At 36.8% G+C, this 26,996-nt stretch overlaps 1 protein-coding gene across 5 annotated transcripts in view; it reads left to right on the top strand.

The window, feature by feature from the left end:
• Window positions 1–26,996, top strand: part of LOC106055008 (wnt inhibitory factor 1-like) — a 165,211-nt gene that overhangs the window by 112,361 nt on the left and 25,854 nt on the right. For all 5 annotated transcript variants that reach the window (XM_056026537.1, XM_056026539.1, XM_056026538.1 and 2 more), the window contains exons 4-5: window positions 23,083–23,185; window positions 24,571–24,714. In XM_056026537.1, coding sequence (XP_055882512.1) covers window positions 23,083–23,185; window positions 24,571–24,714 — 247 coding nt within the window. The remainder of the gene's footprint in view (window positions 1–23,082; window positions 23,186–24,570; window positions 24,715–26,996) is intronic.

Raw genomic sequence — 26,996 nt, 5'->3', positions numbered from 1 at the left:
CCCCGGTGCGTCAATGTTATCCTAAATTGAATAAAGATCGTTAGTCTGTTTGCCATTGTCTATGTTATCCCAAATCAGCCATAGAATGTATGTTGATGGATCTGAGAATATATCTGTTATCCTAAATTAGTCTTAGAATGTTGATCTGGTTTGGGAATGTTTATATTATTGTTGAAAAGGCTGCGTGTTGCCTTGTAGCTCCAGACTAGTCCAACTTGCCCTTGTAGGATTAGTGTTGAACTTTCACGCACACTTTTATAAAGTTCGAAAACAAAATACACTTGACTTTTATATTTATAGCTTTGAATACTAGGGTTGAACTATATGGAAACATGAAGGTCAAATTATACCACGTGTTTTGTGTGTTGGTCCTTTCTCTCTAACGTTTTGATACACTCATATTCGGCAATCCTACTCAAAGTTACATCAGCCTATACACAGACACACACACACACACACCATAACAGTTATTTTGGATTTTCAAGACTAAACGTTGTCAAGGACGCTAACTTCTCTTCAATGTCAAGGACGCTAACTTATCTTCAATGTCAAGGACGCTAACTTCAAAGTTGCCGACTAAAAATTAAATTAAGGTACAAACTCTCTTTCAAACCTTGCGCTCTATAGGGAAGATGATGTTATGGTCATCTGTTTCTTTGGCCAACGGTTGGGTACCCCAACTCTAATGTCTACCTAACTTTAGTTGAGGAAAGTAAAGGCGGTTGGTCGTTGTGCTGGCCACATAGCACCCTGCTTGTCAACCGTTGGCCATACAAACAGATAACCTTAAAATTCTCAAAGGTATTCAATAAAGTTCTCATAGGTATTCAATAAAGTTCTCATAGGTATTCAATAAAGTTCTCATAGGTATTCAATAAAGTTCTCATAGGTATTCAATAAAGTTCTCAATTGTATGCAATAAAGTTCTTATAGATATTCAATAAAGTTCTCATAGGTATTCAATAAAGTTCTCATAGGTATTCAATAAAGTTCTCATAGGTATTCAATAAAGTTCTCAATTGTATGCAATAAAGTTCTCATAGGTATTCAATAAAGTTCTCATAGGTATTCAATAAAGTTCTCATAGGTATTCAATAAAGTTCTCAATTGTATGCAATAAAGTTCTTATAGATATTCAATAAAGTTCTTATAGGTATGCAATAAAGTTCTCATAGGTATTCAATAAAGTTCTCATAGGTATTCAATAAAGTTCTCAATTGTATGCAATAAAGTTCTTATAGGTATGCAATAAAGTTCTCATAGGTATTCAATAAAGTTCTCATAGGTATTCAATAAAGTTCTCAATTGTATGCAATAAGTTCTTATAGGTATTCAATAAAGTTCTCATAGGTATTCAATAAAGTTCTCATAGGTATTCAATAAAGTTCTCATAGGTATTCAATAAAGTTCACATAGGTATTCAATAAAGTTCTCAAAGATACTTCACATTTTGAAAAGCCCAAATGATAGAAAACAAAAGGAACAGTTCCCACGGTAGCTAATCATACAATCTGCGTAGTTAGGAGAAACGGGGAGAGGGTAGGGCTTCATTTTGGTCTATTTTAAAGAATGGTTGTAAACAAGATTAACGTCACAAATTATTTGGCCAGGACATTCTTTGATTTGTAGCCAGATTCTTTTTGTTGATTACTTACGCTCTTCCTCTGCTTTGTTTGTCTTACAATCCACAGACATCTCTGCCAGTTTGGCTTTTTCTTTCAGTATATACTAGATCCAACATCAATGTTTCAGTCATTACTGCAATGTGCTGAAATCCAACGTAAGCTCTATCACTGAGCTATTTACACAACAGTCCTACACTAAGTAGATAAGTCGGCCTCTTTAAGTTTAAACAAAGTTGGATCGCTTCTCTCGTCTCTCAGTATGAGCACTATTCAATTTTATAACGTACTAATCTACATAGATGTTGCTTCTACAAGAGACATTCCTATTCTGACTAGTATTCAAGATGTCACGTCATATGTTCAAGTGTAGGGACATGGCTCTATAAATAGAATTCTTTAGACTTATTATATGAAACACACGCATGCGCTAAATGTCCTTACTCTCAAATCCAACGCTACATTTATTTGACAGTTTCAAAATTTCATTCACCAATCGTTTCAACAGAAATTTGGCAGTCATGAGTTCTATGTTTCAGTCATCAAAATGGCATTAACCAATTTGGTAATTTGACAGTCATGTGTTCAATTAATCAGTTACCAATGGACTATTTTAATGTTCATCTTTTTAAAATTTACAACAGATTAGTGATTCAAAATTACATTGTTACATTGTTAACCAATACGGTAGTTTGGCTGTCACGTGTTCCATGATGTTATCAATGGACTATTTTTACAACAGACTAATGATTGACAATTCTTCTCCAATGCAATAATTTGGGCTGTCCTGTGTTCAATGGTTCAGTCATCAATTCACTATTTTCTTCAACAGACTAGTGATTCTAAATTCATTCACCAATGCAATACTCTGGCTGTCGTGTGTTTTTTGTCTCAGTCATCAATAATTTTATTTTTTTTACAACAGATTAATGATTCCAAATTACATAAACATGATTAACCAATACTTTGATTTGGCTGTAGTGTGATCAATGATTCAGTCATCAATGCACAACTTAAAACAACTAGTAAATTAGTCAATTATTTTTTTCCTGAACACTCTATTCAATAGAGAGATCGTTTCGCCCAACTTTCCAGATTCCAGTGACTATTTTAACCCAGAAACCACTCACCCCTAGAATACAGTGTAAGCCAAGTAAGCCAACAGAACACATAATCTCCTCAGTAATCAAGTAAAAGCCTGGCTCTGTTGTCCTTGCTTTTAATGCCTACCTCTCCTCACCTCGGTTTCCCCACTTCCCATTTTCGCAGTTGCTCCATTGGACGGGGGGAAAAAAAAGTCGGCGCCGCTTCGTTTATTTAGACAATCTACAGAAACACTCCGGTATCGATGGCTATCTGATGACCAAGCAAGACCTCTGTCAATAAGCTACTCCCGGCTATTAGCGGACAGCGAAAACATAGGCAGCTGAGTCGTACATTGTATTTGCAGCCATGGGATAGCTCCACTATCACAAAATCTTATCGTAAGCCCCCCCCCTCCCCTCCCCCGTTTCTCAACCTGGTACATCCCGATGGAGCTAAATTTCCTCTCCAGCATCTTCTTGACGTCATTGGGGCTGTCTTACGAAGATTCCCCCGTTGGTTTTATCGCATGAAGTGTTTCTCATCTTGTTGGTCTGCCAACTAATCACAACAACTTTCCAATAAGGATCAATAAAGCAAATCTTAGTTTTAGTCTTAGTCTTAACTAAGCCTCTGTAGGCAAACACATTAAACAGCATCACAAACATTTCTTTATTGTATGTAAATAGCCCATATTGTATTTCTTTATTGTATGTTAATAGCCCATATTGTATTTCTTTATTGTATGTTAATAGCCCATATGGAAAGCCTGCAGTATTTCACAACGATATATAATTTTTAATACATGACCTATTCAGGGGCGGATATTGATAAGGCCTAAAGCTATTAAAGTTGTGGCGCCCCTTACAACATGATTTTATCGTTTGCTCTTCCTCAAAAAAAAAAAAAAAGGAAAATATCACTGTAACCATTTTTAGGGGCTCCCAAGCGAGCTGGTACCCACAGCTATAGCTTATGTTGCCTTAAGGTAAACCCGGCACTGGTTCCCTTTCAAACTTTGCGATCTATGATGATGTCATGCTTATCTGTTTCTATGGAGAACAAGGGTGTCACGAGGCCAGCACATCGACTAACCGTCTTAACTTCCCTTAAGTTTTGCTATGTACCCATTAGAGTGGGCTAAGCTGACCATTCACCGGGACTTGAACTCAAGACCTCTCGGTTCGGAAGCGAGGCGTTTCACCCCTCATCCAATCAAAACTTATTCTCTCGAAAACGGCTCTAGCGACTTTCCTAGAAATTTGAAAGTCTATGTGTATCTTTGGGAAAAAAAGATTCACTAGCTAATTGGTCACACTGGGAAAACTCTAGTTTGACCGTTAAACATTTTTCGAAATATTCCATTCCAAAATTAAATTTGGTTTAGACAATTTTTATATTGGATATTTCCGCATGTAGGCCTTCTTCATTGAAAGAGTTTAATAAATAACTAGACGCTCAAGAGCATTTTGCGCACAGTTTTCTAAGTCTGGATCTAAAGGCCCATCACTAGAATTTGATATACTCGGAGTAGATTTATACATTCGCTTAACCAGGATTTTTTTTTGGGCTGGGGGGGGGGGGACTGGGGAGGGGTAACAAATGTTCCTATTTATAATTACAAGCTTATATCAACTCACTCTAACTGTCTATTGGTCTGTCTGGGAAAAAAGGTTTGTACACGTTATTTCTCCCTCACCCAATCTTGGATCAAACAGAAATTGTGCACAATTATTTCCTTTACCTGACAACACAAGAATCATTTTAAAAATAATAACCACTTACTTAATTAACTGTTGGTAATTAATTATGTTACTTTGTATCTTGACTGATCCAAAGTTATTGATAAAATTACACTTCATATAAGCTTTTTGTTTTGTTTTGTTTTGATTTTCAAAATTATTTCTTAAGTTTTTCTTGTTTTTAATATTTCGTGGATAATTTATTCTGAGTCAAATAATCGCTCTTGCGAAAAGTCGTCAAAGGAATATTCCGTTTAAAGAAGCATTTTCGTAAGTGACTTGCGTAAGTTACATCTGCTTGAATCCTACTGAAACTGTAATAGAAAAAAAAATCTATAGTTGATAATACTCCACAGCAAAACGTAACAGTTTCAATTTCTTGCTACGGGACTCAAAAGTTAGATCAAAGTCTAAATGCAAACATTTGAAACGTCAATCTACTAGACATGCCGACATACAGCTTAAGGAGGTTTACAGAGAACCTTCGTTTTCGCTAGAGGTAGCTATCCAGTGGGATAGTCGAGAACATTTATCGCCTGAAACCCTGGATACCTTGTTGACCCTGGATACCTTGTTGGCCCTGGATACCTTGTTGACCCTGGATACCTTGTTGGCCCTGGATACCTTGTTGGCCCTGGATACCTTGTTGGCCAAGCCAGCGCCTCGCTCGACCATCGGGTGTTCCGTTTCTCTACCATACAATAATCATTCCGTGCCGACTTCGTGGGCCATCCGATACTATCTGCTGTCTTTGTGGACTTGCTCGTCAAGAACACTTTCTCCTTCTCTGCACACCCATAGGTTCAGACTGATAGGTTCAGACTGATAGGTGAGTCGACGGAAGATAATTTCCAAAGATTGAGTGACCTGGCAGGTTAGCGAGTGTCAAAATACCGTTGCTGCTGGCAGACGCAGATCTGACATTGGACACTTTGGGGTGAGTAATGGGTCAAGGGCAAATTTATTACCCAATGCCGTTACATGGGACGGCGCGATAGGTCGTTAGAATAGAAGAATTGAATGATTCTCTCTCTCTCTCTCTCTTTCGATAGATAGATAGATAGATAGATAGATAGATAGATAGATAGATAGATAGATAGATAGATAGATAGATAGATAGATAGATAGATAGATAGATAGATAGATAGATAGATAGATCAACTAAAAAGTTATTATCAATTCGTCTCCAAGTATTAAAATGTCCAATAATTAGTCCTGCAAGTTTTCCTTACACGAGTTTTACTGAAATGGACATTTTGAACACAAAACTCTATGATGTGAATGCTAAAATAATTTAACGATTTAGATAGTTTTCTGAAAGGACGAATTAAACAGTAAATAATATTTAAAAAAAAAAAAAGCACAGCAAAAAAGCATTGAGTGTAGTATAGATAGATCATAAGTAAACATGGACTTTGGGACATTTCCCTTAAATGTATTAATAAGATGGGAATTGCCGGGGGAATATTAGACCTGTGTAGACAATGGAAACTTAGTGCAGACGTCATAAGTGGATGAGCCCTAATTAATTTTAAAATTCGAAGTTCTAAGTTCACTAAGAATACTGAAAAGGAACAAAGAGTAGCTTCCCGTGAAAGCCTGAATGGCTGATGAGTAGTGTTTAAAGAAGATTGGAATCTTGACAGTCGACAGTTGTCACTTCGGTAAACACGCCAGACTCAGCTGTAGGTGTGGCCGTCTGACAGTTGAACATAACGGGCTGCTCATCAAACGTTGGAAGCTATCATCGCCAGTAGACCTCTGCATTTCATGTTGCTTTTTTTTTTGTTTTTGTAGGTTTCAACATCTGATTTTATATAGGAGAAAGTTTTAACAATAAATGAAATCTATTTCCACTACAATCATCTTCTGTTTATTTATAGACAACTTGTTCATATATATCTAGTTTATAGACTCATTTTGTTTATAGACTTAAAGATAAAGACACATTCCTCGTTCCGTATGCTAGGACAATTTTGTACAAATGCTCCTTCTTCCCTAGCGCTTTTAGAGCATGGAAAGGGTTGCCTGAGCTAGCCAGGAAAACCAGTGACTTGGCAGAATTTGGGTCATTGGTTAATATGCACGACTAAATGCATGACGCGTAGGACGTAATCATCTTCTTTTTTGAAATAACGTCTGTATTATATAAGATAAGATAAGACTCATTTTGTTTATAAACATCCTATTTATAGACTCATCTTGTGCATAACCATCTTGTTTCAAGACATCCTATTTGTACAAACCTTGTCGATAGCCTCATTTATGTCTTGAATTTCGCATGGCTCAAACTTCTCAGATATTTTTGTCCACGAAACTGCATTCAATAGAGCGATGCTCGGGGCCATTATTAATCTCAGCATGAGTCTTTTAAAAATCATATTGAATTCTAAACTTCCATACCGGAAACACAGGAAGTGGAACAAACCAAGATTGCTGCAATTCTTAAAATAATAGCTTTAAATTTTTGGAAGGATTTTTAAAAATTAAGACACGAAAAGATTCTCGGATTAATTTCCAGCTTTATTGAGGCCTAATTTCATATTCAATTTAAATTCTTATAACACAATAATATGCTGGGACCTTTAGTGTTTATAGTGAGTCAAGGGCCAGATCTGGTCCATGGGCTGGATAATGCCCGCTGGCCGTATGTTCAGCACCCCTGCTTTGGGATTACGTGGCTATGATGAAATATGGATTTGATTACATTTGAAAATGTCAGTTGGTCTTTATAAAAAGTTTTGTGTAACTAGATGTCACATTATTTTAATAAACTCTGAAATGTGATGATCAAATCCTTTTCTTTTTGTCTTTATAATCTTGTTATATTATTAGTTAGCAGCCACATTTTTTTTTCGGAGTTTTTCTTTTTTTTTAATAATTACTTAAATCAAATGAAAGAAAAAACAAATGTGGGCAGGGGGGAGGGGAGGGTTGAAAGGGACAAGTTGAAACGATATGATAAAATTCATTTAATGATCGAAACATTTGTCTAAAAACAAATTGAATGTACCAATTATTGATCGTATATTTTTGTCTTTTAACCAAACACCGCATCACTTTTTATATTCTTGGAATTCTGTAGTTTTCATCCTCTGCAATCTTTCCCCTCCGTAACGAGAGGATGACTGTTAGCTTTAAGTATAGAGTGTTGGACATAAAAACACCAGAACAATATGAATTCAAGGCTGATCTGTCAGCTGGCAAACGCACCGACAAAATCATAGGCCATGAACAATTTTGGATCGCGCCCTTTGTAATGCACGTGAAAAACTGATGTTGTTTAGACCACTCGCTTATGCTCCTATATCCGTGACTATGACTTTATAATTATTGATGGTCTATATACATCTTCTCAATAACCTTGACTGCCCAACAGTCGTATATAGTCTGGACGTGTATGCGTTAACCTGTTTGTCTTGTGTGTTAGTGTAAGCGAAAGTATAATCTGAATAAACCACATACAAAAATATTTCCTCTCGCTTCTACCTCCTACACTTTGTCTCCTCACTTATATTTCACTTTTCTCAATCCTCATCCCCCTCCTCCTTTTTCCCTCCTTTTCGCCCCCCCCCTTTTCCAACATTTTCACCCCCCCTCCTTATGACTAAACAAATGAGATCTACATCTGTATTTATTTCCGATCTGGTCTTTTGCCTGCGCCCTCATTTTTTTTGGCAGTTTGAATTCTGGCACTGAGGGGAAGTCGATCCCGAGCAAGGATGGAATATATCGGCCCCCATGTCGAGGGGACCCCTACACTGCCACAATGAGGCTTACGTTTCTGTCGTAGACCACACCGTCTCAGCTCTGGGCCACCTGCTAGCCCTTCAGCTTCCAGGGGCGGCCAACGTGGGGCTGCATGTCAGACAAACCCGCGCGCTTGGGGTTTCCAGTGAGTTGTTTATTTTTTCAAATCCCTTTTGTTTATCGCGAAAGGAGCGACTTAAAAAGAGAAAGAAAAAGAAAAACAGGTTCAAGCACTCCGCGTGGTAAATTGATGAAAGTCAAGACTTTGTGATTTCCCCTTGATCCAGAATTGTAGATTACAAAGTGAATCGACTTTTGTTTTTCTTCTTTGTCACCGCTACACTGCATTGTGGGATGTCTGCAACTGAACAGCAGACGACATATACATGCTACATTAATACGTTGTATGCTTGATAATTGATGAGACAGCTTGGTGTTGATAGGGTTAAAACGAATAGGCTACATTACAAAGTAGGTTTTTTTTTCCTAATGTCAATCTAGGGCAAAACGAACGATGAATGTAATTAACATTTTAACGATATACATTTATTTAATGCTTTAGACTAGTGATTCCCAAAGTGGTCTATATAGACCCCCAGGGGTCTATGGGGACTTCCAAGGGGTCTACGAAGTGAAAAAATAAATTGGGGGTCTATGGTCTGTAAATGGGGATCTACGATAGCGGATCGCATTGAAGCATGTCGTGACTTTAAATTTCATTTCCCATTAATGAGTTGTGCCTTAGTTAATCCTTTGAATTTTAATCGAACGAATTTTTCTCTATTGTAACATTTTAAAATTGTAACATCTTATTTTAAAGCTTTATTTTATTTTGCTTCATTCTAATTTGAATTTCATCAATGAATATATATGGCCTAGAAATCACAGAAAAAAACAACACATTTGAGGTTGATGAATCTTACAAAAAATGCAGGGGGTCTACCGAAAACTGGAAAACATGGCAAGGGGTCTACGAGACTAAAAAGTTTGGGAACCACTGCTTCAGACCATCTGGAAAAAAAAAGATGGCTGTCGATACAAAGGGCTACAACAAAAAAATATCTTTGTGTTTGGTTTTTAGAGATTTTAATCTCTGGTGGATAACTAAAAAAAAAAGTTTTATGGTGTATCCGTTGTGTAGAAAATAGTGTTAAAATTGTTTATTTGAAAAGGCAAGCGATATTATATGCACTTTATAGCAGTGGGCAATCAAATTTCTAGGTCACTTCTAGCACAAAGTAGTTTACCGTCCTTGACATTGTTTAATTCTCTATTTTTCAAGAATTTCTACTCATCTTCCTCTTTTCATTTTCTTACTTTTTCTTTTAATTACACTCAAATTACCTTTACATTTCTCCATGAATTGCCCTCAAATTACATTTACATTTCTCCATGAATTGCCTTCATATTTCCTTTACATTTCTCCATGAATTGCCCTCAAATTACATTTACATTTCTCCATGAATTGCCTTCATATTTCCTTTACATTTCTCCATGAATTGCCCTCAAATTACCTTTACATTTCTCCATGAATTGCCCTCAAATTACCTTTATATTTCTCCATGAATTATCCTCATATTACCTTTACATTTCTCCATGAATTACCCTCAAATTACCTTTACATTTCTCCATGAATTACCCTCAAATTACCTTTACATTTCTCCGTGAATTACCCTCAAATTACCTTTACATTTCTCCGTGAATTACCCTCAAATTACCTTTACATTTCTCCGTGAATTACCCTCAAATTACCTTTACAGTTCTCCATGAATTACCCTCAAATTACCTTTACATTTCTCCGTGAATTACCCTCAAATTACCTTTACAGTTCTCCATGTTCGGAAGTCGCAAACTATAGCCGGAACTTCAAAATCTTCAAAATCTAAAAAATTAACTTTTTAAAATGTTTATTCAGTACTGATGAGATTACATTGCTAACAACACATAAGACACTAACATACGTTTGCGGTTTACACAACAGTTCACTAAGACTAAGACTAAGACTGCTTTATTGATCCTAACGGAAATTTGTTGTGATTACAAGGACTCTTTTCTCATATAAAGACAACACAACAGAAAAATACACATAAATACAACAGACAACATAAAGAGTTCATTTAGCGACTACACACAGGTATCATGGTGCCTTTCATGTTCCCTGATCAATGAGTGGCGGTGATAGAGTCTGTTGATAAACTGTCCAAAACTGACGATCATTGGGTTGTCCATTGTCCTTTGCTGTATACAAACGGAGTCTTTGGGATTCTTTCCGAAGGATCTGTCATTATTTCCTATGGAAGCCCAAAGATTCCAAGAAATATAAATGTTTATTCAGTACTGAAGAGATTACCTTGCCAACAACACATAAGACACTAACGTAAGTTTACGGTTTACACAACAGTTCACGTTAAAATTGTTCATAAACTGTCCAAACTTGACGATCACGTGGTTGTCCATTGTCCTGTGTTGTAGACGAACGAAGTTATTGGGATTCTTTCAGAAGGATTTGTCCTTATTTCCTATGGAAGCGCAAAGGTTCCAAGAAGTATAAATGTTTTTGTTGGTGCCATTGACTTCCTGAGACTGTTGTTATGTACCACAAAGCGGGCTAATCAACACACAAAAAAATTTTCATGTACATCACTCAGTCATAAGTCCCATGCCATTGTATACAGGCTGAACTCTATTACTGTGACCGCTTTCCCAAGTCACTAGTAGAGAAACCTAAAGTTACAGAGCTACTAGAAAATAATATATATAAGAAATGTAACTATAAATAAACAAGATATTTGATTGATTTAGAGTGTGAAGGGTTTAGCATAAAATATACACGCACTTCTACGCACCTTTTTTTTCTTCAAACCCAGTGGTTCCCAAAGTGGTCTATATAGACCCCCAGCGGTCTACGAGGACTTCCAGGGGGTCTACGGAAGTGAAAAAATAAATTGGGGGTCTATGACCTGTAAATGGGGGTCTACGATAGTGGATCTCATTTAAGCACGTCGAGACTTCTAAATATCATTGCCCACTAATGATTTGTACCTTAGTTAATCCTTTGAACTGTAACCCTGTTAGTCGAATTATTTTTTTTTATTAACTTAATTATGTCTACAAGAAAGTAATATTGCCATGACCGAGTCTGAAAAGAACTGTAGAAAGTCTAGTGTTGGTTATTACAAATTTGGCTTCATTTCGTCCTTGTAAAACAAGCAAATGCATTTGTGCTTTTTATGCAATTAAGTATAAGGTTATGTCGCTATGAAACCACTAAATCTGGAACATCTTTTGAGGCAACGCCAACATGATAAAATAGATTGAGATTTGAAATACTTTTGAACACTGTAAGTTCAGGATAGAGCCACAGTAGAAAATATGTTTAATGAAACATCACAAAAGAGAAGAGGTTTGTAAACATTTGACAATACTTTACTTTATCGAACTCTAGAAAAATGCACACTATAGGCAAAAAAAAGGAATTAGCCAACCATTTTACAACCCGTTTTACACAATACTATATCTGATAGCATGATAAAAATAATTCCTCAATGTAACAATACAGTTCAAACTAGTTCAAAGGTGTAATGGTAAGATGAGTAAGGACAATGACATGTTCTTATGTAATTACTTGCAAACGACATACTTCTAAAAAAAAAAAGCTGGACTAGTTAATGTTGCCTGATAACATAGTGTTATTACAATCATATTTTTCGTTTTGTTATGAATCAAGAAATCCATAAAGAACTTTTTGATCAATGGCTCCTCCACACTGAAGTATGATAGTTGTCGAAAAGCTTATGTGTTATTTAAACAGTGTGACTTAAACATTGTGACAATATTCTGAGTTTTTAGGTGCTAAAGATCCAATTAAAAAAAAAAAAAAAACGAAGTCATAATCTCAGTGTTTCTTGTGAGGATTAAATGAATGTAGCATGCATTAGACAGGATGAATTTTCTTAATTTCCAAGTTTAACTTAGTCAAACATTATCTAGTCGAGAAGATATAACGTTACACCTAAATTGAAGCTCAATATCATCATAAACCACTTAGACAAACATAATGTCCTCACACCATACCAACATGGCTTTAGGAAATATAGATCATGTGAAACACAACTAATAGGACTAATTGATGATTTTTCAAAAGGTTTAGATAATAGTGAACAAATAGATGCTATCTTACTAGATTTTTCTAAGGCTTTTGACAAAGTTCACCACCATAGTTTGCTTAAAAAATTAAAATATTTCGGCATTAATGGTCCACTGCATCAGTGGATTAAAGACTTTCTGATAGGGAGAGAACAAACTGTAATAATAAATGGCTCTAAATCAACACCGATAACAGTAAACTCAGGTGTACCTCAAGGAACAGTCTTGGGTCCACTACTATTTTTAATTTACATAAATGATTTACCGAATTGCATTACTTCAGGAACAAAAGTCAGATTATTTGCAGACGATTGCATAATATATAGAACAATAAAAACAACACAAGACACAGATATTTTACAAAGAGAATTAGATGAATTACAGAAATGGGAATCAAATTGGAGCATGTCTTTCCACCCAGAAAAATGTCAGTTGTTAAGAGTAACAAAAAAACTAAAACAAATTAATTCCACTTATCTTATTCATGGCAAACCAGTAACACAGACTAAAAACGCAAAATACCTAGGTGTTATAATAAATGAAAAACTGTCATGGAATCCACATATTGATGAAACTACAAAAAAATCAAAGCATTAGGATTTATTAAAAGAAATTTCTATAAATCAAATAAGAACATAAAACTAAAATGTTATTTAACCTTGGTTAGGCCAATAATAGAATATGCATCCTCTGTTTGGGACCCCTCAACTCAAGAAAACATTAAGAAACTAGAACAGACACAAAATAGAGCAGTGCGATTCATAACAAACGAATATTCACATTTGACTAGAGTAACACCTTTAGTAAAATCACTAAATTTAGAAAGCCTTCAGGACAGAAGGCTCAAAAGTAAAGTAGCAATAATACATAAAACACTGAACCATAATCTTCAAATACAAAAACAAAATTTAATAAAATACTCTGAAAGACACAAAGATAAAGGCACATTCCTCGTCCCATATGCTAGGACAAATTTGTACAAATACTCCTTCTTCCCTAGTGCTATTAGAGCATGGAATGGGTTGCCTGAGCTAGCCAGGAAAACCAGTGACTTGGCAGAATTTAAGTCATTGGTTAATATGCATGACTAAATGCATGACGCGTAGGACGTAATCATCTTCTTTTTTGAAGTAACGTCTGTATTATATAAGATAAGAAGATAATATGGAAATTTTAGTATCAAACTTTCCACCAATAGGTTTTTTTGATTAGTCACTTCATGTCATGCATATTAATTTTTTTTTGCTTCATTTTAATTTGAATAATCATCAATGTGGCCTAGAATCTGCAAGAAAAACACATTTGAAAATAATGAATTTTCAAAAAAAAATCAGGGGGTGTACCGAAAACTAAAAAACTTGGCAATAGAGACAAAAAAGTTTGGGAACCACTGTTCTAACCGGTATCTCAGTGATAATGCCATTGGGGTATTAGTGATGACTATTTTCCAACTTCGAGCCAATTGTCTTGGACCTCTGATATTCTCAATGTGTTTGCTAAATACTGGTTCGTATACTCGTTAAAACCATTCGGCCAAACCATTCGACATTATTTTGTCCGCCTAACCTTTGTACCTGGCACAGTGCCTTGTTAGATTGTTGTGACGACTATTTGTTTTTTTTTAAGACTTTGGATTCCGAAAATGCCAAGAAAAAACAACAACAAGCAGACACTCAAATTAATTCTAAAATTCTCATTAATTTTACTTTCAAAAATATCAAATTAAAAGATCATATATATCGTATAATTTAATAGTTTTTGCAAAGCTTATATCAACTCTGTCTGTCTGTCTGGTAAAAAGTTTGTACACGTTATTTCTCCCACACCCATTCTCGGATGAAGTTGAAACTTTGCGCAACTATTTATTGGCATAGACAAGATATGAATAGATAAACAAAGATACCAACAAGGGCAACTAATCCTTCAGTAATCACAGATATGGCTATGTAGGATTTGGTCCCCCTAAGATTATTGTACACGTTGTTTCTCCAACACCCATTCTCGGAGCAAGTTGAACATTTAAGCAATTCTTTATTGTACCTAGCAAAACATGAATCTATTAAAAAAAAAATAACCAATTAGATAATTAATTATTGGTAAATAATTATTTTGTTTGATAACGAATATGGGAAATAACTTCTACATTATCGAGAGATATACTTGTATGTGAGGAGTGTGCTTCCCTTAGCTTTTTTTCTGAAATTGAAATGCTGTGACTTTTCAAAACGATGCCGAAAATGTTTGACAAATAAACTGTAAAAACAAACATTTCGAGATCACAGTCATAATTAGTTCCTTTCATCCGTCAGAATAAATTGTTAACTTTTAAACAAGACATTTGTCCAACATTTAGACATTTGTCCAACATTTAGACATTTGTCCAATATTTAGACATTTGTCCAACATTTAGCCATTTGTCAAACATTTAGACATTTGTCCACCGGCGGACAATGGTTATGTCTGCTCTGGGTGTGGCAAAATATGTAGGTCGCAGCTGGGGCTGCGTTGCCACATGAGATACTTCACTCCTCATTAATCTACGTACCCGAAGAAAAGACTTATTAAATTAATAATATAATAATACTAATCTTTTGAAAGCGACTTGTACTCAGAATCACAGCTTTACAGCTCGTCCACTCACAATGTTCATACACTTTGGTTTGTTACTAAACGTAAGGGAGATTACCGAAACAAAGATGTGGATTCAATGTGGCGAACATGTCCACACAAGTAACGCTACAAGAATAGGAACAGCAACCAAGGAGACAGACAGACTGCCTAACAACATTCCAACATTCTCCGACTATTTGCAGTAGGATCTAAATTTAGTGTATGTGTGTGTGGGGGGGGGGGTATTGTGGGGTGCATGTCGGGAAGCTGCCTGAGTATTACCTGATTGGATCATTGGGATTGAATGAATTGCGTCACCTAGTAGTGTGGTGTAGGTAGAGTCACTGAAGAGTATTGTGGTTACTGTATAGCTTGTAGAGCAGTGATGCCCAAAGTACGGCCCGCGGTCCAGATCCGGCCCACGACGTGATTCCATCCGGCCCGCCGGAATGTAGGCAAAAAGTGTAGAAAATCCCCTTTTTCCAAAAAAAAAAAAAAGAAAAAGAATTAGAAGGTGCAAAATGGTATCTGTACTTACGTTAGGGGCTTAGAGTCCTCAATTTTTCTCCTGATTGATTGGTACCATGACATTTAGCATTTGTGCGTTTATGAAATAGGTATCTGAGTGTAGAATGTACGTTTTCAACCAAGAAAAGTGACACGGTTCTTTACTTTTTTTGTGGAACATGATAATAAGCCAACATATTTGTTTTATAGAGAAAGTGTGGCTATTTAAAAAAAACAACAACATATAAACTACATTATAAAACAAATATGACGGCATTCTTGGTTTGAGCCGCGAATAAAAGATTGTTAAACTAAGCCTAGAAATTGGAGGATTGATGGGAATATTTTACCAAAAAGAGACAGGAAAATGACCCGGTTGTAAAACTAGCACATATTCTAAGTACAGAGATGAAGCCCAATGTTGCTGATATTTTAAGTAGAGAAATGAAGCTGAGGCGGGGAAAAAAATTATATTTCAAATATCCCATTAATTAATTAAGCACAGGATCTAAGGGTTTCAAGTCAATCGTTTTTGTAGGCCTACGTTTTCGTTCATGTGGCCCGCGACACGAGTGTCGGAAATTAAAATGGCCCGCAGGTCGAATTAGGTTGGGCATCACTGTTGTAGAGTATAGTGGTTAGTTAATAGTATTTAGAGTATTGTGGTTACTGTATAGTGTGAAGAGTAAAGTGGGTATTGTATAAATTGTTTAGTGTAGTGATGCTCAAAATACTCACCGTGAGCCAGATCCGGCCCACAATATGGGGTTATTCGGCCCGCTAAAAACGTAGGACAAAAGTGTACAAAACCAATAAGAAAAAAAAAAATTTTCAAAATGAATCTATCCCTATCTTAGGGCTCTCACTAATTCCTTCCATGGATTTCAGTCTTTGCTATTCTAATATTCACATTATTTTTTTTATTTTTGTAATAAAAAAGTTTTTGTTTTAATTTTTAGGCGACATAAATTTTCTGGTATTTTTTACTTCTTTGAAATGTCCGCTGCTGTCTAGAGCTAGCCTTATACTTGACATCTTGTGCGTGCAACGCAGGCATCATTTAGGTTCGTCTTGTGATTTCAGCGCAAGTGGTGCTGTACTATTTAATATATGTGTGCGTTAGTGGAATGGGAGATCTGAAGAAAACAAAAAGTAGACCCTGAATCTAAAAACCTCGAAGAAAAGTGGAAAAGTCTGGTTGGGTATCACAGCGGACTTGCGGCTAGAGTTATCATAAAAGTTCTCAAATTATTATTTTTTCTTCTTTTTGTTGATATGCCCGCAACATGAGTGTCACAAATTAAAATGGCCCGCGAGCCGATCTAGGTTGAGCATCACTGGGATAGTGGGTACTGGACACTGACGTTTGTTTTTTGCTCTTAGCACTTCAGAATATTCATGGAGATCAGTGGCGTAGCTACGGTTTGCCATCATTCGAGGGCCCGGGGTGGCTTTACCTCTTTGGAGGCCCCAGCATTTTGACATTCGAAATCAGATAATATCATAATATTAAAAAATTCGAACACTCATTTGGGGGACCCTTCAAGCGAGGGCCGGGGGGAATTCCCCTCCCACCACCCTAGCTACGCCACTGAATGAGAGGGGCGATTCTGGGAAGATCGCGGGCCATGAATGCATTATTTTTTTTAAAGCAGACACGTGTTTCCATGTGTCAATGGATTTCAACGACAACACACATACACACACATACACACACACACACACAGTTTTTATATAGGCGGATTTACAAGTCCCATATCTGAAACATGATATTCTTATCCCAACACAGGGGATAGCGATCCATGGGCGTATCCTCGCTCCATCTCACATCTGATAACAATTGGAGAATTTTCAGAGATATTCCTTTTGAGAGACTTTGTACTTATTTCTCCGTTCCCACCCTCCCCTGTCCCAGCTCCCCTCCTTCTGTCCCTCTTTTCACTCCTTTTCAGCTACTCGCCTGTCTTCCTCTATGTGTGGTGTCCACGTTTAAAACGAGTCAGATCTGTGTGTGTGTGTGTATGTGTTTCTTTTGACGGTCTAATAATGTTGTGATACAATCCAACGAACTCTAGCGGGCTCAAAATTATCCCAAGGTCAAGTGTATAGATTTATTTTGTATCTGTTAAACTTATCTGCTCAATTAATACATAGAGATCTAGCATACAAAAATATATTTAAAAAACTCGTCATTTATGAAGCTTAAGTATTTTTTGTAAGAGAGATTACTTCGCTCTCAATAACTCATGCATGATTAATTTTTGTAGTAACAATTCTTACTCCTCCCCAATTCACACACACACACGCACAGACACGAAATAAAAAACAACTCCAGGTTACGCCCATGTATAAATCTACTCAAGTGTAAATCTATAGAGGTTTCTAGTTTGGTGATGTAGCTCCATCCTTGGAAACATTAAAAGACAGTAGCCTGGATTAGAATACTCGATTTAGTTAGAGTACATATGGATCTAGTTAGGGACATTGTATTGAGTTGGACACGTCGTACAGGGACGCACCAAAGGTGACGGACTTTGAACGCGACATTTAGTGACGTCACGGATTAGTCTATTTATGTTGTCGTTAGTCAGTTGGTGCTAGGAATTATAGATGATGGCATCTTATTACTGACAGAGACTTGACTTTATTTAAGTATCTGACGGTCAGGACTTAGTCATTACATCTTGTTAATGTGTAGGTCTTGTTTAAAAGCAGCTCAAACGCATCTAATATATCCGTACAAGAAACTCAAATATCTTCTGAGTAATCTGTCGAAGTCAGACAGTCATTATACAACTAAAAGATAGGCCTACTAGAATTAAAGTCATGTACAGATAAACTGTATGAGTGTTATATACATAAATACAGTGTAACAAAGATGATGGTGCGCAATATGTTAATGAACCTCTTTTGATATACCGAACTTTTTACTGAATACATGCAGAAATTCCAACTGACGTTATGTTCAAAATAGACCAAATTTAATATTAAGGTGATTATATTTTTTAAAACATTAAATACGGCCAAACCAGAGTTTCTGTGTGGCCAATGAGCTAGTAATTTTTTTTTCCAAAGATATACATTAACGACAAAGTTCTAGCTGGAAATTTAAAACTAACACAATAGATAACAATAAAACTATCAATTTTTATAAGTACTTGAACAATACCGTGGCTGGGATCGAGAATCCCACTCCTCACCCCCCCCCCCTTTTTTTTTTAATCATGAAGGCTCGAGACGTCCGAATTCAGACTCAAGCAAATTAAAAGGTAACGCAGAAACGATTCAGATACTCCCCCCCCCCCTTTCCCCAACAGGTTGACATGAGCAATTGGACCACATTGCACTGAGCTATGAGCAGAAAAGTTAAGCTGAGCAAAAACAATGATTGAAAAATATTTATTATCATTGTTATTATTATTGTTAGTCTGGACTATAGATCTACTAAAAATTAATTTACAAGATTATCTAATCACACACACATTCTGTGTTAAAAAAATTAAACTAATTTTTTTTTTCTTGTTTGGGGCTGTAAATGATGGTGTGTACAGTGCTGGCCTCCCTTGAGTCAACATGGCGGAAGCTTAACTGAATCTAATTCTTCTTGCTTTCTTCAGTGATTGAATAATCCCCCCCCCCCAAAAAAAAAAATCCCCCCCATATCCCCCCCCCTCCAAAAAAAATTCGTAAAATAAAGACACATTTTTAAGACTTCAACAAATGAGATATGACATGACTCAGATTAAAGGCTTCTTTTGACGTCATCATAGCCCCCCCCCCCGCCCTCCTTCGCTCTAGAATTTTCCCTATGACTCACATGATTACATTTATTTCAAGGTTTTTTTTATGATGATAGAGCCGAAATGACATTGGGGGCGGTGGTGCTGGGTGGAAAGCTTTTCCTTCTGGTAACATTCAAAATTAAATCAGTGCGACGGCTACTGTCGGCGTATGACCAGTTTTACACCTCACCAATGTGCGCACTATTCGAACGTCGCTTTCATTTCGGCCGCTATGCACACAACTAATTGGAGCTGTGTGTTCTTTATAGTTTTCAATTTCAAATCTTTTTTAGGCATCATAAACAAATTCCGTTTTTTTAAACTCAAACGAGTTTTGACTTTGATTTGTGCGTTTCAGACATTAGTTAAGAAAAGAAGATAATTAAAGTTTAGCTCAGAGACCGAGGCTGGCAGAGGACGAACTGAGAACTGTTGGGGTGACAATCCAAGACACTTACCACTACAGAGTCCACACACAACCAAGTTTTTTTTTAACTCTTTCTCTCCGTAATTATTTACCACATTCTGGTGGAATCAACGTTGGTATCGTCAGTTAGGAGAGAAAGAGTTTTAAAAAGTAGCGCATTCCTATTACTACTCGGTCGTTGGTTTGTACTTTGTAGCTCCAAACAACTAGTATAACTAAACCAATGTAGGCGTATTAAAATCTTAATGTAGGAAATTAACAAGCCTCTGTGGTTCTACAACTGAATGCACTTATCTTTGTAGGCTTAAATACATACAGATTCATCTTGAAAGTGGATTCGATCAGATCCAATCCGAATAGAACGAGAAATCATAGAATCGTAGACCACCATCAACTTTATAACATAGACAAGCAAAATTTCAAAAAATCTTTTTTTGTTTTTTTTTAAAAAAGCTTATCTAAAGGGGAAGAACTCCGCCCTTTAAATTATATCTACCAAAAATGTACAAGTTATTTCCCTTATCCGATATCAAAACAAAATAAATAATTACCACTAATTAATTGACTAATTGAGAATTTGTGTTTATTGATTCATATTTTGTTAGGTAGTCTGTCTGTCTGTCTGTCTGGTAAAACGTGTGTACTCGTTATATCTCCCTCCCCCCATTCTCGGATCAAGCTGAAACTTCGCACAATTATTCATTGACATAGACAAGACATGAATCAATTTTAACAAGTAAACAATTAGGCAATTAATTACTGGTAATTCATTATTTTGTTTAATAGCAACAAGAGAAACTAATACTTCAGTATTCGCAGATATGGCTATAAATGTGTCGGACTTTGTCGCCGTAAATAATTGTAACCGCTATTTCTCCCAGACGCATTATTCGATCAAGTTGATACTGTAATAACTTAAGTGAGGCAACTCAACGAGGACATAGACGTTTATTTATATAGAGACATGACAAACACAAAGGGCATCTGCCTTGAGTACAGCATCTCCATATTGGCTATCTACTTGGGCGGAAATCGTTAGTCTCTTCATGTCAACATCCTGTTCTAGTTTGGTTACTAGAAGTGCTCATCTCTGCACTAGCCTGGACGGTGGTGCGCATGGCAAAGTCATAACAATACTTTAAATAATTATTTATTGTGCCTAACTATTATTTCTAATTGAGCATATTGTTATTATTAATGAACTAAATATATATTATATATATATATATAAAATATATATATATATATATATATATATATATATATATATATATATCTTTCTGTTATAGTTAACGGGTGGGTGTTTTTCACCTTAGATTTACTCTCTATAACAATAAAACAAAATACAATGTGGTAGCTGAAAGTATAAAAATTCGCGTTGTTTAGTGGGTCATCTTGTCACTAACTGAAGTCTAGATGTAAGGTATGTATTAGCGGGAAAAGGGAAAAAATGTAATATGTGTACTGTCACTACTGTGTAGTCTGTATAATGAGAAATGTCATTTCCCAAGATCAAAATACCAACGGTTACCCATTCTTTGTTCGTTTGTCAACAGAGTTACCTCCCATACATCGGAGTCAATGTCTGTTGGATTTTCTAGCATGAAAGGGAGATGATTAGTAAAGGGAGACGATACATCGTCTGCATGTTTTAGCATTCAATTATTCTCCTCATGTTACCAGTCAAAAAGTCTATTTGGCATTGACCAATAGAAATGAGAGTTGGCTTTTGAAAGAAAAAAAAATCTGCATATTTTGTAGAAGCTGAAATAACGGATATGCGTTGTCATGTGAAACACTGCACTCATCCTTAATGTTCGGAATCGAAGACATTATCATTCTAATAACACGTGACTTCCGCTCCATCTCTAGATGCCTCCATCCCTCTTTTTCCTTTCTCCCTGCCTCTCACATTCCTCTGTTCCTCTATACCTTATCCTTGGCTCTACCAACCTCTCTACCTCTCTCTCCTACTCTCTACCTCTCTCTCCTACTCTCTACCTCTCTCTCCTATTCTCTACCTCTCTCTCCTACTCTCTACCTCTCTCTCACCTACTCTCCACCTCTCTCTACAACTCTCTACCTCTCTCTCCTACTCTCTACCTCTCTCTCACCTACTCTCCACCTCTCTCTACTACTCTCTACCTCTCTCTCTCCTACTTTCTACCTCTCTCTCCTACTCTCTACCTCTCTCTTCTACCTCTGTACCTCTCTCTCCTACTCTCTACCTCTCTCTTCTACCTCTCTACCTCTCTCTCCTACTCTCTACCTCTCTCCTAACTTCATGCTTCTCATTCCTTCATCTCTGTTTTTTTTTCTCTTTCCTCACTATCTCCCTCCTTCCCCGCCCCTCTCTTCTTACTTCCTCTCTCTCTCCCCTTCCTTCCCGCCTCTCTCCCACCACTCGTATTTCTAATAAATTAGGCTGACATGTTGTAAATGTCAAACGTTATGTAACCCTTAACTAAACTTGTCGAGGATAAAAGATAAACCAATGATACGCGTATCATAGATATTAAACTTAAGTACAATCGATACGTACATCATTCTTGACACTTACATCACACAGATTCCTGTTGTTGTTTTTTTATCTTTTTTTTTTTTTTAAAGCACACAGCATTCCGAAACTTACCGCAGGACCCACAAAGATTTCCGTTATCCTCGACTCGGACAATGTGGGGAAATATTGACACGCATGTCTGTTTTCGAGACGAAATTAGCTCCCCTGGTGTCGTGGAATGCTTTATTTGAGACTCACATATAGAGGCTATTTGTTATTTCCAGGTCTGGATGATCAACGTACAGAGGCGTAGTGAGGGGGGAAGGGGAAAAATAGGGTCACGATGTCCCAGGCGCCACCCTCAGGGGTGGGGTGCCATGCGCAAAGAGGCGCAAAAAAAATATTGTAGACATTCTAGTTAGGTAATACTTTCAGATGTTATTTTATTATATTATTATTAAATAATTTTTATTGATAAGCATATATTTCTAGGTGATGTTCATGGAATATAATGGGGGGGGGGGCAATAAAGCACCTCGCCTTGGGCGCACGTTTTGCTCACTACGCCTCTGTCAACTCGTGAAACAAATCTTTGAGAAATATCTTTTTTTTTAATGTACACGCGATAAAGTTCATTAAAAGTCAATAAAAGCAGTCACTGATATAAATGCGATACTGAAATGGTGTACTGGATAAAACGATATAACTCCTTGCAAACAGTTCACAAATGTTTACTCATGTTATATTTCACCACAATGGTAATCTCTCTTGTTTACTTCGTATTCGATTCTAATCCACATACGATACTCAAGTGGGGGCCCCCGGGGGGGTCAAATTCTCCCAACTTTCCCCACACCCTAGTTACGCCACTGGACCCAAACATGTTCTTACCAGCTTCTTTCTTCTTCCCCAGTATACCTACGTCTTCGATAACTTCACCTCACTGGACCAGCATCTTCTGTACCAGCCTCTCCTGGGGATCCCCGCCCGAGGGTACATCCCTCGCCCCGCCACAGGTAAGCCATGTTATGACATGGGGGGATTACGCCTACAGGGAGTTCCGATCTTGTCTCGATAATCCACCCGGAAGACATGCAGCACAGCGAGGAAGCCAAACGCTAGGAGATGGAGCGGCTTCTGTTGTGTGTGTGTGTGTGTGTGTGTGTAGTTGAGTGTTGAGTGGGTGCTTTGTGGTCTGGGCTAAACACAAAATGTATACCCGGAGATATTTTCGAGGATATATTTTAGGAAATTTTCAAGTCTCGCTATTTGAGATATAGTTGTTGTTTTTTTTCAGGGGCTAATATGACGGGTGGTGGGGGGGGGGGTGGCGTTTTTAAGGGTCCATTAGGATGGTAGCTTAATTTAAGTTTAAGAAAGAATTTGAATTCATTAAATATTAAATATCAAAATAAAAAAAATATTCAAAAAAGTATATAGCAAGAGTCACAACTATTGCGTCCTCAGTTCATTTTTTTTTATCAATATCTGAAAGATGACCAGAAAATCAACATGATTAGACTTTATAAGCATAATCTATTTACTGAGCTTATGTTTGGGAGTTCATATAAAAGAAGATATTTGATTCATTATTGAAAATATGGCCTGGATATGACATAGCGAAACTACAGCAAAACTGCGTTGTTGACATTATTACCTTAAAATCTAAACGTGTTGCCAACTTTTTCATGTCCTACCTCACAAGTTTATCATAGTCAGAAAATGTGATTCGTTATAGCAACACTTTTTCTCCTGTGGAAGTTTCGCACATTAACTCGTGCTGATCACAATATATTTGATATTGAAACTTCAGACGATCACTGCACTAATTTTTGAACTAATTCTGAAATTGTATTTACCGTTAAAGCCCAGTGTTTCATATAAAGGACTGAGGGGACTTACAATTATATTGTATTTGTCTTAATACTGAGTATCACTAATATCCATTTTGCATATGGCCGCCCATATGCAAAGTTAAGACACATGCCTTTCTTTTTTGTAGTATTAAATATAAAGTGTATTTTCTGTGTGTGTGTTTATATTACTTGTTCAATAACTGATATTGAAGAATATCTTTATATATATTTTCTATTTTTCATAAATTATAATGTAGATGAAAATATTCTTATAATTAGCTGTTGTAACATTTTCTTAACTTTGGTTTAAAGAGTTATTACAAAATGTGTGAGTTAATATATTTTATTTTAAGGGAAAAAAGGACTTACAAACTATCCTGTATTTGGCGCATGCGCTACTCGCTAACTTGTTTTATCCTGTTTTAAGTCGAGTCAGGCGAGATTAACTTTTGGTGAGGTTTGGTGATTAGCGTGTCGCCCTATATAACCTCCCTTGAGTTCATTATGGGTCTTATATTTTTATAATTTGTTGCTTTTTATATAAGTATTTCAGATCACAATTCCATGCAAAGGTAAAGATATGGGCGTGGCCTCCCTCCTGCTCGGTTTAACCATCTTCGACCAATGGAAGAGACCGCTGAAAGGTACGCCCATAGATCTTCGTCTGAAGAAACAGTGTGTTGCCTTTGGTGAGTACAGAGAACATTGACACCTTCATATACTTTCCTTTTTATAGGTTTTGAACATTCTTTCACAAGTGACGAAGACTAAGTCTTAGCCCAAACCTCCTGCACGACCACAGGGAATAACAGCGGGCAGTGAATGTAGCCATCGTGGCTACTGTCCGGAGCGCACTCCGTCAGGCAGTCACGTGTTTTGTGGTACACGGTTAAACCAAAGGGTCAGTTTGTTAATTTGTGTCATTTTTAGTCTTTCTTCTCTTGTAAGAAATGGGCTTACCTTTCGTTGAAATCGTTATCATCTGTCCTCTGACTTTCGTCGTAGGGGCGCTGTGACAGGTCGCGTAACCAAATCCCTCCGCTCTTCCCGGACAACTGCTGTCCAAAGCAGAAGATCAAGATTTTAGGCCAGTGTTTGTCCATTCTTTCAGTTGTCCAACCAGCTTTTCTTTCTTCAGTCAGAACTCGATTATTCCGAGTATTGTTAGGCATGCGTTGTTAGGTAAATCCAGATAGCCAATTCAGTTTCCCCTGTTGGCGTATGAATAATTTCAAATGACACACAACACAATCCCAACAAAATGAACTAAATTTTTTTCCACACATTTCTATAAGCTTTCAATATCAGTGTTGATATATCCAAAACAACACATTTCATCACAAGATGTTATAAGATTGTTATAATTAGCATTTCAAATCTACTTGGTATCGCCATTTAGTATCTACCACTGTCTCCTTTACATCAGGATTCACTTCCTGTTCCTACAACTCACGCACAGTCTTAAAATAAACAATAGGGAACTCCCCATTCTCTAAAAATAGTCCGGTAATTCATTGCAGACCACACAAACAAGCACTGTAATAACATTGAGAAATAAGCATTCACATATTTTTTGAATAGTTTCCGTTGCTAGAGAGTAACGAGTCTTTGGGTAAATTGAGCGTTACTGGATCGGTGGATGCTAGCACCAAATAGTAGCACATCTACACATGCAAACTCAGTTATATTCTTACTGCCTCTAAGACTTAGTAAATTAAGCCACTATCTACTCGTTCAACGCCGGTTTTGCTGTTTAGAAAGCAAAGTTAAAATAGTTCGTCGTTTGCAATTGTTTGTTGTAAACGATGAGTCCAAGACTCTTGAAAACTCTAGGCACATTGAAGCTTCCCTCCTAGGCCTTTCTGGACAAACATCTGTCTGGGAGGGATCCACACAGATGTACATTTGCCACATCCCTATTAGTAATGGCTCCTGTCCCTAGACATCTGAGCTTGAGGCGAGGCCGAAGACCGAGCACACCTAGAAAACTCCATATTCTATATACTTACTCAGCACTACAACAGCTGTGCGGGTGTCTTGAGGAACGCTGTGTGGATACTGCCTGGCTGTTGCAGCGCTCTTCCATCCCAGTAAGTGAAATGGACTCGATCCTTAAGCCTAAATGGGTGTTCAGTTTTGCTTCCCTATTGGTCAAATCGTCTCCTCGTTTCCACCCGAGCTCCGCGATGAGGCTGAAAAGTGTTACCAGAAAAAAAAAATTCGTAGCAGTGACAATACAACGTCACAGTGGCGTAGCTAGGGTGGGGAAGGGTGGTCCAAATTTGAAAATCCCCCTGGTCCCCTCTCGAGGGTCCCCCAAATGAGTGTTCGAAATTTGTTTTTACATTAAATATTACGCAATAATCTCATGTCATGATGTAGAATGTCAAAACACAGGGGCCTCTAAAGAGGTCAAGCCCCCCGTTTCTTAAATCCCTAACTACGCCACTGAAACATCAATGTTTAAGACTGACACTTGGCTTGATATTTCTTGGTTTAAGTACACAGCGATCAGACGACTGTAGTTTATTATATCAGGGATACTTTTGTATAAATAGTCTGTTAGAAAAAGAAACATTATGATATTATAAGTATTATAAGTGTACGATTAACTCGACTCAGCCATACAGTAACCACATATTCAACTTTTGTTTTTGTTTTGTTTACTGTATATCGTTATTGAAGAGAGAAGAAAAAAATCCGGCTTTTTAGATTTGAAGCAAATCTTTGCTAGAGGTCTCAGTATATATTTTGACATTCAGTTATAATACGTTAGACTACTCTCTGTAAAGCACTAAAACATTTGTTCAAGTTCAAATATTTTCTACGTTAAAAAAAAAACAACAACAAGCACTAACCAGGAAATACCTAGATAAACATAAACACCAAGAGTCAGCGGCACTGAAGAACTGACAGCGTCTACCATTAAAACAGACAACGTCTTTAATTTCTAAATATTATTTGACATTTA

The sequence above is a fragment of the Biomphalaria glabrata genome, chromosome 4 (assembly GCF_947242115.1).
Source record: "Biomphalaria glabrata chromosome 4, xgBioGlab47.1, whole genome shotgun sequence".
NCBI lineage: Eukaryota > Metazoa > Mollusca > Gastropoda > Planorbidae > Biomphalaria > Biomphalaria glabrata.
This window is presented reverse-complemented; position numbering and strand designations above follow the sequence as displayed.